Source organism: Paramisgurnus dabryanus, chromosome 17 (assembly GCF_030506205.2).
Source record: "Paramisgurnus dabryanus chromosome 17, PD_genome_1.1, whole genome shotgun sequence".
NCBI classification, from domain to species: domain Eukaryota; kingdom Metazoa; phylum Chordata; class Actinopteri; order Cypriniformes; family Cobitidae; genus Paramisgurnus; species Paramisgurnus dabryanus.
In genome coordinates, this window is record NC_133353.1 from 32,747,322 (window position 1) to 32,760,199 (window position 12,878).

The 12,878-nt window shown below is 40.2% G+C and overlaps 1 protein-coding gene across 1 annotated transcript; it reads left to right on the top strand.

Annotated features, from left to right (window-relative positions):
* The first annotated feature begins 431 nt into the window (after nucleotides 1-431).
* Nucleotides 432-12,570, top strand: ythdf2 (YTH N6-methyladenosine RNA binding protein F2). The gene is made up of 6 exons (XM_065288260.2): nucleotides 432-611; nucleotides 774-798; nucleotides 1,528-1,607; nucleotides 3,440-5,059; nucleotides 8,760-8,822; nucleotides 10,120-12,570. Exons 1-6 carry the CDS (start codon nucleotides 585-587, stop codon nucleotides 10,141-10,143), a joined length of 1,839 nt encoding a protein of 612 aa, XP_065144332.2. The 5' UTR covers nucleotides 432-584; the 3' UTR covers nucleotides 10,144-12,570.
* The last annotated feature ends 308 nt before the right edge of the window (nucleotides 12,571-12,878 follow it).

The window sequence follows — 12,878 nt, forward strand, 5'->3', positions numbered from 1 at the left end:
CATCACAGGGGGAGCCAAATTTCAATGACCTATTTTTTCACATGCTTGCAGAGAGTGGTTAACAAAAACTAAGTTACAGGGTTGATCTTTTTCACATTTTCTAGGTTGATAGAAGCACTGGGGACCCAATTATAGCACTTAAACATGGAAAAATCAGATTTTCTTGATATGTCCCATTTAAACTGAGCCAGTATGCTACATTGTGAGCAGGGTCTGCTGTGCCGCTCTGGGTGAGAAAGTCCAGGGCCACTATTTAGTCCCAATCCGCCTAACTGCAAATTAAATAAAGTAATGATTTAATTAATGGTTTTTATAAAGTAATGATCCCTCCGATACACAAGCACACGTCCTCCTAACCCTCCCAGTCGTAGGGTGGCGCTGTTTCGCGACGGATAAACGTGCAGCGGCGCCTCGGCCATGTTGAAGTGTGGAGGAACTGCAGCCCGCCATTGTGTGTGTGATCTACAGCTGTAGCGAGATAGAGAGAGACACGGGCGCTAACACTTTATCAAACACACATCTCCCGTTCACTTTAACCCGCAAACACACGCGCAGTCTAACACACAGGCTCCGGGGAGAGAGAAATGTCAGCCAGCAGCCTTCTGGAGCAGGTAAAGAGAGGCATTTTGTGAACATTGAGCCGAAGTGGCGTCGAGGCGGTTTTTTCTCTCTCGCAGCGCGAGTTCAGGCCTTAGCTTCATATAAACCTTCACTTATTCTCCCTCTTTCCTCTCCACACTCACTCCTTCATGAATCACCTGGACCCAATCCAGAGACCGAAAGGCCAAGCAAATAAAGGTAAGTGGAGCGCTGTTGTGCTGGGGGTTTTTGCGCTCCTGTGTGTCTCGTGTTGCGCTGCTGTGTTAGCAGGCCGTTTGTTCATATACTATCCGTTATTAAATAAAACGTAGAAACCTGCCCAAAAACAACCTCACGGGAGATTCGAGAACAAGTAGGTCTTATAAAAGAGATTTTGGGGTTGTTTTTGTCACTTAGAGATTTAAGAAAAGCTTGTATATATATCCCACGTTAGTTAGCCGACTAGCATACTGAGGCCGAGCGTGCGTCTGAAAGCGTGACACAAGCTCAGGCACCTGACTGCCCACATACACACTAATTTTACACCGTTTTAGTATGTTTACTTTAAATATATAAATGTGTTTAAAGCCCAAAACATCCCTATCACCGTTAAGGATGCAGGAGTTAAACTGCTGCCAAATGAAAGGAAGGACCTGTTGAGGGATTTTTAGCATCCTCGGTCTAACACACAATCCTCACCTTCCAGTTAAATGACAAAGTAGTACATGAAAGCACGTGGTGGTTTGATAAAAGATTATTGAATAGCTTTATAGATCTTATTTTTCAGTTTTTTTTAAGCGTTTATTTTAACAACAGCTGTTAGGAGTTTCCAGTTTACGAATAAATTGTTGCTCAGTTGCTGTTTGGCTAACCAGCTTCAACTTGTTGTGAATTAACTACGTTTGTCACATCTTTACAGGACTAACTTTCTGTATGCTTCTCTTCCAGTGCAAAACGGAGCTGTTACCCAAAAGGATACTTTGAATGATGATGAGTTCGAGCCATACCTGAATGCTCAGCCCAGACAGGTAGGTCTTGTTTCTGCACTAAACAAAAGGGTAAACCCGTAGAGGGTAATTTCCTTAGCTGTCTACTCTCGGTGGGTTCATTATGACCCGTAATTGCATCCTGGTCTCTGGGCTTTGTTTTCCTATTAAGGTGTCACCGTTGTGCTCTGTGTAAGTGGCTAAAGAAATGTGTAGACTTAGTCAAGACTTGTATCCGGTTGTTAAGAGATGATGGTGGTAAGGAATACTGTTTCCCGGTCCAAACCTTAACTTATTTCAATAGAGGGTATTATTTAAACATCCGATTATGAGCACTATTTATTCATATCGCACATTTAAGCGAAAATTTTATAAACTCCCAGTGTACACTGCAGTCTCCAGGCTCATGTTATCCGCTTGTTAAGTCATGACGTAAGGAATACAGTTTCCGGCTCCAAGCCACCACATTTAAAAGCAATTTATGGGCACTATTTATTCATAGCATACATTTAAGCAAATATTTTATAAACTCATGTGTAAACTGCAGTCTCAGGCTCCCAGAATCAAAGACGGCAATATATTAATAATTCGTTAAAAAAATCCACCTCCATAAATCCATGTCTGGTCATCTCGGATTTTGTTATGGAGGTTAATTTAGGATCAGGTGTTTTTTGTAGTTTTTCATACGCTATGATTTTTTTTATTTCCCTATGACGTCTGTGAGCGTTGGACCCGGAAGCGGCACATGACGTCAGACTTAGCAATCGGATAGGTTGATATTGGCAGAAATTCATGTGGCCCCTATGTTCCATGACCTATGAACAACTGCAACCATAAATTACGTAAATCTATGTGCTGTGTTTACCAAGTAAAATTCAATTACGAGGAATACATTTCTTGCTACCAAAATCGCTTAAAGAGCCCCCTGGGTTTTTATTCACTTTTTGAATTTGGTGGCTTCTCGGCTCACATAACCAGGGATAGTAAAGTGTCCATTGAATGCACACGCCAGATGTAGAAGGGTAAATCGGGTACTTTTTGCCTACTATGTTTTTTTTACACCATGACTTTGGACATACCACTCAGCGTGCATACTGATGTTCACTTACTTTACACTACAGCGTCAAAGTTTTTTTAGAGCCTGGAAAGTTTTTATAAAACTTTACATGCATGCACCTGTATAGATCCCACTGCAATGAAAAAGTCCTCAACTACCTAACTGTGTAATATGTGATGGCTGTTATGTCTGTGAATATTCCTCCTACTAAAAATGGGACACGGATGAATAAAGGGGCTAGTATTCACCCTGTCAAAGGAATGCTGGGATCCTTTGTGAGGAATCTGTGCCACTGTTACCCTCACAAAGCTGATTGCTAGTGTTGAAAATATGAGCAGACTAATAGTTGGGTGCCTGAAAGTACACAAACAGTCGCAAGTTATCTAGAAGGGCTTTAGTACATGTCTTTATAATTTTCTTTAAGCAAGTTGAAATGTCAAGGTAAAGTGGAGATTATTTGTATAATTGAATAACTTCAGATGGTTTAACCCATAATGAAAACTTTGTCATTATTTAGTCACCGCCATGTCGGTTGTATTGCCCCAATGTCTTTCTGTATTCAAGACCCAAATGCCAATTTTTGCTGTTTTGGTAACTATGGGAGTGGATGGTGACCACCTGTTACGGCTTCGAAAGGACCCAATTAATATTTTTAATATCTTGACAGCAAGAGCCGATCACAACCCAGTCCCATAGTAACCAGTAAACTCAAACCCATGAACACTTTTTTGGGGGGGGGGGGGGTTCTGAGGAGTAAAAATGTACAGCTGAAAGTAATTTATAAAAAAAAACTAATTGGATGTTTTTGTTTTTGCAGAGCAATGCCTATACGGCCATGTCCGACTCCTACATGCCCAGTTACTACAGCCCCTCAATAGGGTTTACCTATTCGCTTAATGAAGCAGCATGGTCTACTGGCGGTGACCCCCCCATGCCTTACCTGGCCTCATATGGACAGCTTAGCAATGGGGAGCATCACTTTCTCCCAGATGCCATGTTTGGCCAGTCAGGGGCGCTGGGGAACAATCCTTTCTTGGGACAGCATGGCTTCAACTTTTTTCCTAGTGGGATTGACCTAGCCTGGGGAAACAGCAGCTCTCAGGGACAGTCCACACAGAGCTCAGGTTACAGCAGCAATTATGCCTATGCTCCCAGCACGCTAGGAGGTGCTATGATTGACGGACAGTCTCCCTTTGCAGCCAACGAGCCACTTAACAAGGCGGTAGGAATGAATAGTTTGGATCAAGGCATGGCTGGGCTTAAGATCGCGGCCGCTGAGATGGCGCCCAAAGTCGTTGGTTCAGGACTTCCTGGTGGGCCGCTGAGTCAGGTGTCAGCAGCTCCCACTATGCCTCCGCCATCCATGGCTCCCGCAAAAACTGCATCTTGGGCGGACATTGCCAGTAAGCCTGCCAAACCACAGCCTAAGCTGAAAACCAAGGGAGGAGTTGGTGGGACAAATTTGCCACCTCCACCGATCAAACATAACATGGATATCGGAACATGGGACAACAAGGGGAACGTGCCTAAACCAGCAACCCCACATCAGGCTTCCATGCCCACCAATGGACAGCCACCCAATGGACAGTCCCCTCAACCGGGTGCTACTGCAGGAGGGGTGCCACAGCTACCCCTCAGCAATGGACAGCTGGTGCCTCCTACCGGTCAGCTTGGGCAAAATCCCCTTCCCCCTGGTGGGCAGCAGGGTGCTGTCCCACCTCCCTTGTCACAAGGTCCCCCTCCTCCTCAACCCTCTCAACCAACCCGCTGGGTTCCCCCGCGTAACCGTGCTAACGGCTTTGGGGATGCGGTGGGTGGACCCGGCCAATCCCCTCCCAATTCAGGGATGGGTGGAGTTGCTGTTCCATCAGAGCCCCACCCAGTTCTGGAGAAGTTGCGTATGGTGAACAACTACAATCCCAAGGACTTTGACTGGAACCCTAAGCACGGTCGCGTCTTCATAATTAAGAGCTACTCAGAGGACGACATCCATCGTTCTATTAAGTACAATATCTGGTGCAGCACGGAACACGGCAACAAACGTCTGGACGCTGCGTATCGATCGATGGCCAACAAAGGCCCGCTCTACTTGCTCTTCAGCGTGAATGGCAGTGGGCATTTCTGTGGCGTAGCTGAGATGCGCTCGCCAGTGGACTACAACACCTGCGCGGGTGTGTGGTCGCAGGACAAATGGAAGGGTCGGTTTGATGTGCGTTGGATCTTTGTAAAGGACGTTCCGAACAGCCAACTGAGGCACATTCGTCTGGAAAACAACGAGAACAAACCGGTGACTAACTCGCGTGACACGCAGGAAGTTCCGCTGGATAAGGCGCGTCAGGTGTTGAAGATCATCGCAAGTTACAAGCACACCACCTCCATTTTTGACGACTTCTCGCACTACGAGAAACGTCAGGAAGAGGAGGAATGTGTGAAAAAGGTAACCTGCCATGGCATTGATTCTTCTGGGAGATAAATTTGATCTGGTTTTACTAAGGTCTTATATGCAAAACCCTCCAGTGTCAATTTGACAATGTGATGCAGAATGTTTATCGATATGTGGCAATGTCTATAAAATCCCGGTTAAAGTCTCATAATCTAATGATGAGTTTAGAAGCATCCAAGTTTGGTTTCACTCAATGATTTCAATCATTGACATGACCTTACTCGGTCAATATTAAAGATATCAAGGTTATATTTTAACACAATGTTATTTACATTATGTAGGACAATTTATGTAGAAATTATTAAAAATATGATTTTAGCTGGGTTTTCACAGTCTTGGTCACAGTTTTTCCTGGCCCTTTGATATTATACTTATGAAATATTTGATTTTATTCAGAGTTGTTGTTGTTTTAGTAGGGCTGCATGGTATTGATGACAAATGTGATATGCGATACAATAATGCTTTAAGTTTGTAAATTCAGTTTGAATAATAATGAAACGTATTTATTTAAAAACGGAAAATTGCATAACATGTTACATTATTTCTGAAAATAATTTCTCTCTCTGAATTGACCAAATTCACTATGCATAACTTTCTGAAGTATTAAAATCATTTGCTTATTGCAAGTAATTGCGATATGTGCGATACTTCTGAGTCTTGCAGCCCTATTGTTTAGGTTTGTCTATTTCGATTGCTGCCTTTATCACTTAATTGAGTATTTAATAATGTTATCGTAGACTAAAGTCACTTTTAATGTAGATTTTTAAATACTACACAGATGTTAAGAGTGTAGAATGTATTGACTTGGGTCATGGAATATTTTTTGTGTGTGTGTGGTTTGCACAATCAGCCAATTGTTGTTGTTTTTGGGGGGTTTACCAGAATGCTAGTGTGTCAAATGACAAAAACATGATACAAAAACTTGGGTTAAACCCACCTTAAAAGATCCCACAGGTGTGCTGGAGGGCTTTGCGTGTTTTGTTCAGAACTACAAAAGAACATCTGTTTTGTTCGTTTTTCGCCACATCAATTCTCAAGTAACATGATAAACATTTTAAGCCTGCCTATCATTTCTAATCTGACCAAACTACAAATCTGCACAGTACTGTTTTTGTGTGTGCTTTACAAAATTTTCACAAATGCCACTTGAAAGAAATGGGTGGAAAAATACTTTTAATCTGTTACCTTAATGATTTAGAGATTTTATTATTTTTTTTAAGGCTTTTTTCTTTTCCCGGTGTATGTTTGGCTTTGTTCTATTTGGCAATGACTTATTACTATACGTAATGGCTTTCATGCATATCAGTCATTTATGTGAGCTGAAGAGCATTTATATCTTGACATGTAATTTTTGAAGTTCATGAAAGGTACATACAGTATTATTTTGCTGTTATGGCAGTAATTGAGGCCTTTTAGAGCATTGTTTCCCAGCCCCAGTCCTTACGTACCCCCTCTCACCTGATTCAACTTTGAAATTTATTGGCAGCACTACCTATATGGCCGTTATGTACCGGAGCAAATCAGAACGCAGATTCCGGTGCTTCTTAAATGCTTAAACGGTCAACTGAAATATTTTGGTGCTCTCTGGCGCAAGAAGCACCAGCACTGCACATAATCACTAGTTAAATTATAGACGGTTTCAGCAGTAACAACACAAACAAGCGGCTTTCGTGGTCAACACGTAACTTTCAGTAAACTCCCCTAAGAAAAAATAACAACAAAGTACTTAAAATGTAGGTTATTTATATAACAAACAATATAAACAACACGTAGATTACATAGGAAACCAAAACATTTGTTATTTTCAGTTTGAGTTCAGTTTAGCAACTAGTCAGACCATTAAAGTAAATTTCGGACCAGACGTGTATCGCGTCATCGCACGTGCATCTGATGAAACCATCTGTAGGCTACTGTTGTAAATAATTTTCAGATTTGAATTCACTTTTCGTTGAAATTTATTTTTAAGTCTGAAAGCTTTAATACGTAGCATGGGGTTAATAGTTACATTTCTTTGGTTAATTTAGGTGAGTTTGTCCATGTTTAATGTAGTAAAAGTAAGAAAATAAACTGCAAACCAATCATTTGTTTAATAAAAAAATAATTTCTTAAACTTCCTAAAACGTTGTCATAAGGTGGGTACAATGTAATCCGTCATCAAATGTTCATTTTGTTAAAACGTTCTGTTCAAGCAAGTTGTTTTACCAACTTGTTCTGTTTAAACTAGGCATTCATAGAAATGGAAAATTGTCTTTCATTTATTTGTTTTACAATACAAATTTATGCGGATACTATATAATTGTTTTTATTAATAAAACAAGCGATTTCATTTAAGCAAGTTTGTTGTACTATTTTATTGTTGAGTTTTTCATTAAGAATAGACATTTTCATTTGTTCTAGTCAAGAAATTGAAATATGTAATGATCTAACATTAAAGATCAAAGTAATTACTACAGATTTTTAACGTCAGATGGAATGCGTGAATCTAAAGTGTCTAGTTGATTGTCAGTAGGAAACAGGCTGAACGCGCCAAAAGACAGGCGGGTTCACAGGCGGTGCTCGTTCACCCAAAATCCTGCCGCTTTCGGGCAAACAGAGTCTGCTTTTGAATCACTCTCGCAGTACTTTAATGCCATTCTTCTGTCAGTTTGTGCATTGCTGAATGAAGTCAAACACACCAATATCAAACATTCTGGGAGGCTGATGAGTTAAATCAGGTGTTGTAAGGACAAATCTAGGTGGGGGTACACGAGGACTGGAGTTGGGGAAAATAGGTTTGGAGCTTTAATTTCATGTATATATCACTTTATAATTACTGTCTGTGTTGTAGTGAAAGTTACCAATTTGTCCTCTTGTACTATTTTCGTCTTCAATGAATAGACCATCATTTGCAGTTCTGTTATGCAAATAGGCTTTGTGTTTTTGTGATTCAGTATGTTAATTTAAAGGGATAGTTCACCCAAAAATGAAAACTATGTCATTTACTCACCCTTTAAGGCAGGGTGCATGCACTCTGAAAGCCAATGTTGATATTTGAAATCACCTAAACAAACACCCCTACCCCAATAGAATCTGGACCTTCTTTTGATAGACCCGCCCCACACATACGCAACCCAGGCACCTAGACAGTTTTCCGAAGTGTTTTTTTAAAAATCATGTACCCTGCTTTTAAGTTGTTTTGAATCTGTATAAATTTCATTGTTCTGCTAAACACATGGAAGATATTTTAAGCAATGTTTGTAACCCATTTTAGAGCACCATTGACTTTCATCGTATTTCTTTCCTGCTATGGAAATCAGTGGTGATCTTGCATGGAAATCAGTGGTGCTCCCACTTTCTGCTTGATTGTAAATATCTTTGTGTTCAGCAGAACACAAAAATGTATACAGGTTTGAAACAACTTTAGGGCCTTTACCTTTAAACTTATTAAAGCGACAGTTCACTCAAAAATTTAAATTCTGAGACATTCCTCAAAATATCTTTCTTCATATCGTGTTCAGTACATCAAAGAAATTCAAACAGGATTTTACGAGCGTGAGTAAATATCAGAATTTTCCATTTTTGGTGAACTATCCCTTTAAAGTGTTGCGTTGCCATATGTAACATTAACACTGAGCCTAAGAAAAACCCTTAGTATTGTGCTTTTAGTAATTGTTGGTATATTGAACTTGACAGTCATATTTTTGTTTCTGGGCAGGTGGAGGTTCAGAGCAGTGATCCATACTCCAGTAACCCCAGTCGGAGCCACTACCGAATGCAGGTGATGCATCTTGCAGATTCACCTCATTCCCATTGACTGTCTCATGATCTGTCAGCGTGCCAGTGAATTAGTTTCTGTGTGCTTATTATTAATGGAGGCTTTCGCTGTTGGTTTAGGCAGCAGGCTGTGATGCTTGCACATGTCAAATTTAGGATGCTAGGGAGCGGTTTCCCGGACAGGGCTGGTCCCAGACTAAATTCCATGTTTGATATTTTAAACAAAGGTGCTATTGTTTTGTCTTAAGATGCATAAGAGTAATGTTTTTGTAAGGTATGTTTGTACAAACTACTAAATTGTCCTAATATAACTTAAGGCCAAGTCCTGACCAGACCAAACTGTGCCCAACAGGGCTCCAGGCTGCCCCCAATTGGTCGCATTTTGCCACCAAAATTTGAGTGTGTGCCACTAAATTTTACATACAGTCGCACATGTGCAACCAGTAAATTTGACCTTTTTTTGTGATGTGACACTGAATTAGAAACAGCAAATTGTACTTTCTGAATCTTTCATTAAAGTATTTATTAGTAATACCGTATTTGGTAAGCATGTTGATTTTTGGTGTGTGCCCCTAAATTTTCTGGTTGTGCTCCTAAAATGTTCAGTTGGGGGCCAAAGTTAGTCTGGAGCCCTGCCCAAGCGCCCGGTTGTCCCCACTCCCCCAATCGCATGCCCTCACACTGTACTTTTATCGATTTGTGCTCAAGCCACTTTGATCATTAGGATGCTATTGTTTTGAAGAAAACCGGAAGTAAGCGCACTCTCCCTTTCTCTCAGCACTGGAGCCCATCTAAGTGTTACGTTTGTGGCTTCTATTTTGAGTCGTTTGGGAAGCGATGACGCAGCTTTCTCACCATGCCTATCAAATTGCTTAGTCGATCTAACGCTTGACAAATCAGGCCCATCTCTGCAAACGTGACTGGGCACATTTAATTAAAACAGGCACGGTACAGAACCATCACACTAGTCAAACGAACCAGGCTTTCGGGGTCAAACTGGTGGGTGCGGTTTGGATAATGTGCGTGCGCCTTAAACCCTGTCTGGAGAACCACCCCTTTAGGTCTAGTTGGGTTTGTCAGTTGGTGTATAAATGAATATTTGCCTAAAATGCTCCATACATTTTGTTGTTGTTTACTGAGATCTGTTGACTTAATAATTTTGACCAACTGTACATAGTCTCTTTTCAAAAATATTAATTGTGCGGGTGTCTGAAAGCTTGCACAAAAAGTTAATGTCCATATATGTCAAAATAACTTCCTAGCATGCATGGTTAATTTGATATTTTTTGTTTCCTTTTCAGGATCGCCAAGGACGTGTGAAGTAACAGGAAATGCTTTGGGCAAAAGACTGTCAGGCCCTGTTCTCTATCTCCAATATTACAACCAGATATTTTCAGAAATTACTTTGGGGAAGATTTAACCAAGGATTCAAAACAAGGAAAAAAACTAAATGAAGACTCTTTGATTTTCTGTTGACCTAAAAGACTTACTTCGAACTTGTAGTAAAAGAAAATGACATGATTATACATAGGACTACAACTTAATTCTATAGGATTCTAATAGTGAAGACTTTTCGGTCCCATTTTTGTTGCGCTTTCAATTTTCTTTCTCACCCCATTTTCTTTTTTTAGAAAAAAAACATCTGGTTTTACAGTCCAAGCACAAGGCTTTGCTTCTCTTACTATAATCTTTTTTTTAACGTTGACATTTTGGTGCCCAAATCCTGTATAGGCATTTCCCCCCCTCAATTTCTCTGTTAACCCCTTCCCCCTTTATATTGGATAAGAAACCATCCAATCAGAACACAAAGTGTGCGTTGCCTTTCTGTGGATGTTCCATTTTTGGTAATTGGCTAATAGTCAGTAAACTATTAATTAACTTCTGAAGTTTAAACCACAGCCCTCGGCCAAGATTATATAATGGGAAAAAAATGTAATTCAGAAAATTCTAATGAATGTTCAGGATTTTCCTGAGTTGACTTTCTGTTCCAGTTTAGTTTTTTTGTGTGTTGGTAATAGGAGGGTGTCTGGCCGGGAAGGTAAACAGAGAAGCAGATTTGTTTAGTTTACGCTTTGGTCATTGGATCAGTTTTATAGTGTACAAAAGGGGCCGTGTTTGAAAGTTGTCAGCTTGTTTTCCATTTACTCATTTTCCTTCTGCAAGTTAACGAAAATTGTTGCTATGGGCTGCTCTTCTCCCGTCATTTTTTCGTTCATGTCTTCTCTTCCGTTTCTTAAGTCTGCATTGAGGAGGCCCTTGCGCCCCCTTTCGTTTTCATAATCAGTTCATTACAAATAAATGTGATATATTCGGCAGAACTTGTGTGTTGCATTTTCCCCTTGTTTGACTAAATACTATGCCATGCACTAACCTGTGTCCTAAACTGCCTGGTCCCTTCATCCACCCAACACCCACACTTCTGTCCTACACTAGTTGCTTGCACACTTCACCCCCTTTTACCATCTTCATGTCGGTGCATTAAACGACTCCTACAAAAACTGCTGCCATTTAGCAGTGTCAGAATAAAGATGCTGCACAAAGCCTAAAGTGTGTTTGCTTTCTAAGAAGTGGATTTTGACATGACCGTAAATGTGGAAAATGTTAAAATGGGACTACAGTATCTTAGAGCTGTACTGTTACTTGGTCTCATACTTTGAGGATTTTTAAGGGTTTGATATGCTTAGAGTGCTGCAGGGATAACATATTTTTGGAGGCCAACCCGGAAGTTAGCAGGACATTAGTTCCCTTGCCAATATGCCCCTTTTTTCCATAGGCTTTTGAATTATCATAAATGATAAGCTTTGTTCAACAAAAGTTTGACACTAGCACGTTTTGTCCAACAAGATAATCTTCAAAGATGAACATGACTTTTTATGAATTTTGAAGTCTAAATGTGTTTACTAGAAATGAAAACCAACTACACCAGTGACAAAAACTTAAACACATTTGAAAATGTCTTCCCTCAGAAGGAAATACTCTGTGTGGATAAATCAAAGACCCCAACAACCATGTTGCGACTTGTTTGCAAATCCCCTTTTAAAGACTTGTTAAAGTGAGGGTATTACTGGTGTTTTTATGTTGTAGAATGAAACGTGAAAGTATCTTGGGTTTATGTTAATCCAAGATCTAATTGCGTTCAACCAAAACCCCCTTTAAAAATTGAGTTCTTCGATAGAATCGCAAGTCTTAAAATGCCAACTCACTTCTGAGTTTTGCCTACCAAAATACGTCATCCCTACAGCACTCTTATATGTACTTTCTTGTAAGGAAGCGTGTGTCAAGGTTTATTGTATACAGTTTAATGTTGAGAAGTGTTTTTATCCTAGAGTTACTTGCAGGGAGCTAATGAACTTGTCAATGTTGTAATGGTCATAGAAAAGGCTAAACGTCTTTCACTGAAAAATGAAAACTTTACTCAATTTACTCAACCTCCTATCATTTGATCTGCCAATGTCTGCCTTTATTACTCCGAACCCAAATGGTAACTTTAAGGGACGGTTTCCCGGACACGGCTTATCCTAGTCCCAGACTAAATTGCAAATTTTAACATATTGTGACATTTTTTTTGTCTCAACATGCACACCGTTAGTGTTTTTTTGTAAGGTATGTTTGTAAAAACTTCTTAAATGACCAAATATAAATAAGGCATAGTCCTGGATTAGCCAAAACCCTGTCTGGGAAACTGCCCCTAAGTGTTGTATTGGGTTTTCTAGTTACTATGGGAGTCGATGGTGACTGCCTTATGCTGCTTTTCCATTGCATAGTACCCCACGGGTCAAAGGGATAGTTCGGCCAAAAATGATATTAAACCCATGATTTACTCACCCCCAGTTGCATATGTCCATCGTTTTTCAGACAAACACATTTTTGGATATTTTAGAAAATGTTTTCGATCTTTCAGTTGATTAAATGTAATGTTATGGGGTCCACGACCTTCAAGTCCAAAAAAGTGCGTCCATCCTTCACAAAATAAATCCAAACGGCTCCAGGATGATAAACAAAGGTCTTCTGAAAGTAATCCGTGCATTGTTGTAGAAATATCCATATTTAAAACTTTATT

What these genes read in the sequence shown, in the direction of transcription:
- ythdf2 (XM_065288260.2), top strand. Translation starts at nt 585, where the DNA reads ATGTCAGCCAGCAGCCTTCTGGAGCAG. An exon ending in CCAGCAGCCTTCTGGAGCAG is followed by an intron (nt 612 to 773) that starts GTAAAGAGAGGC and finishes GACCCAATCCAG; the next exon opens with AGACCGAAAGGCCAAGCAAA. An exon ending in TGAATGCTCAGCCCAGACAG is followed by an intron (nt 1,608 to 3,439) that starts GTAGGTCTTGTT and finishes TTGTTTTTGCAG; the next exon opens with AGCAATGCCTATACGGCCAT.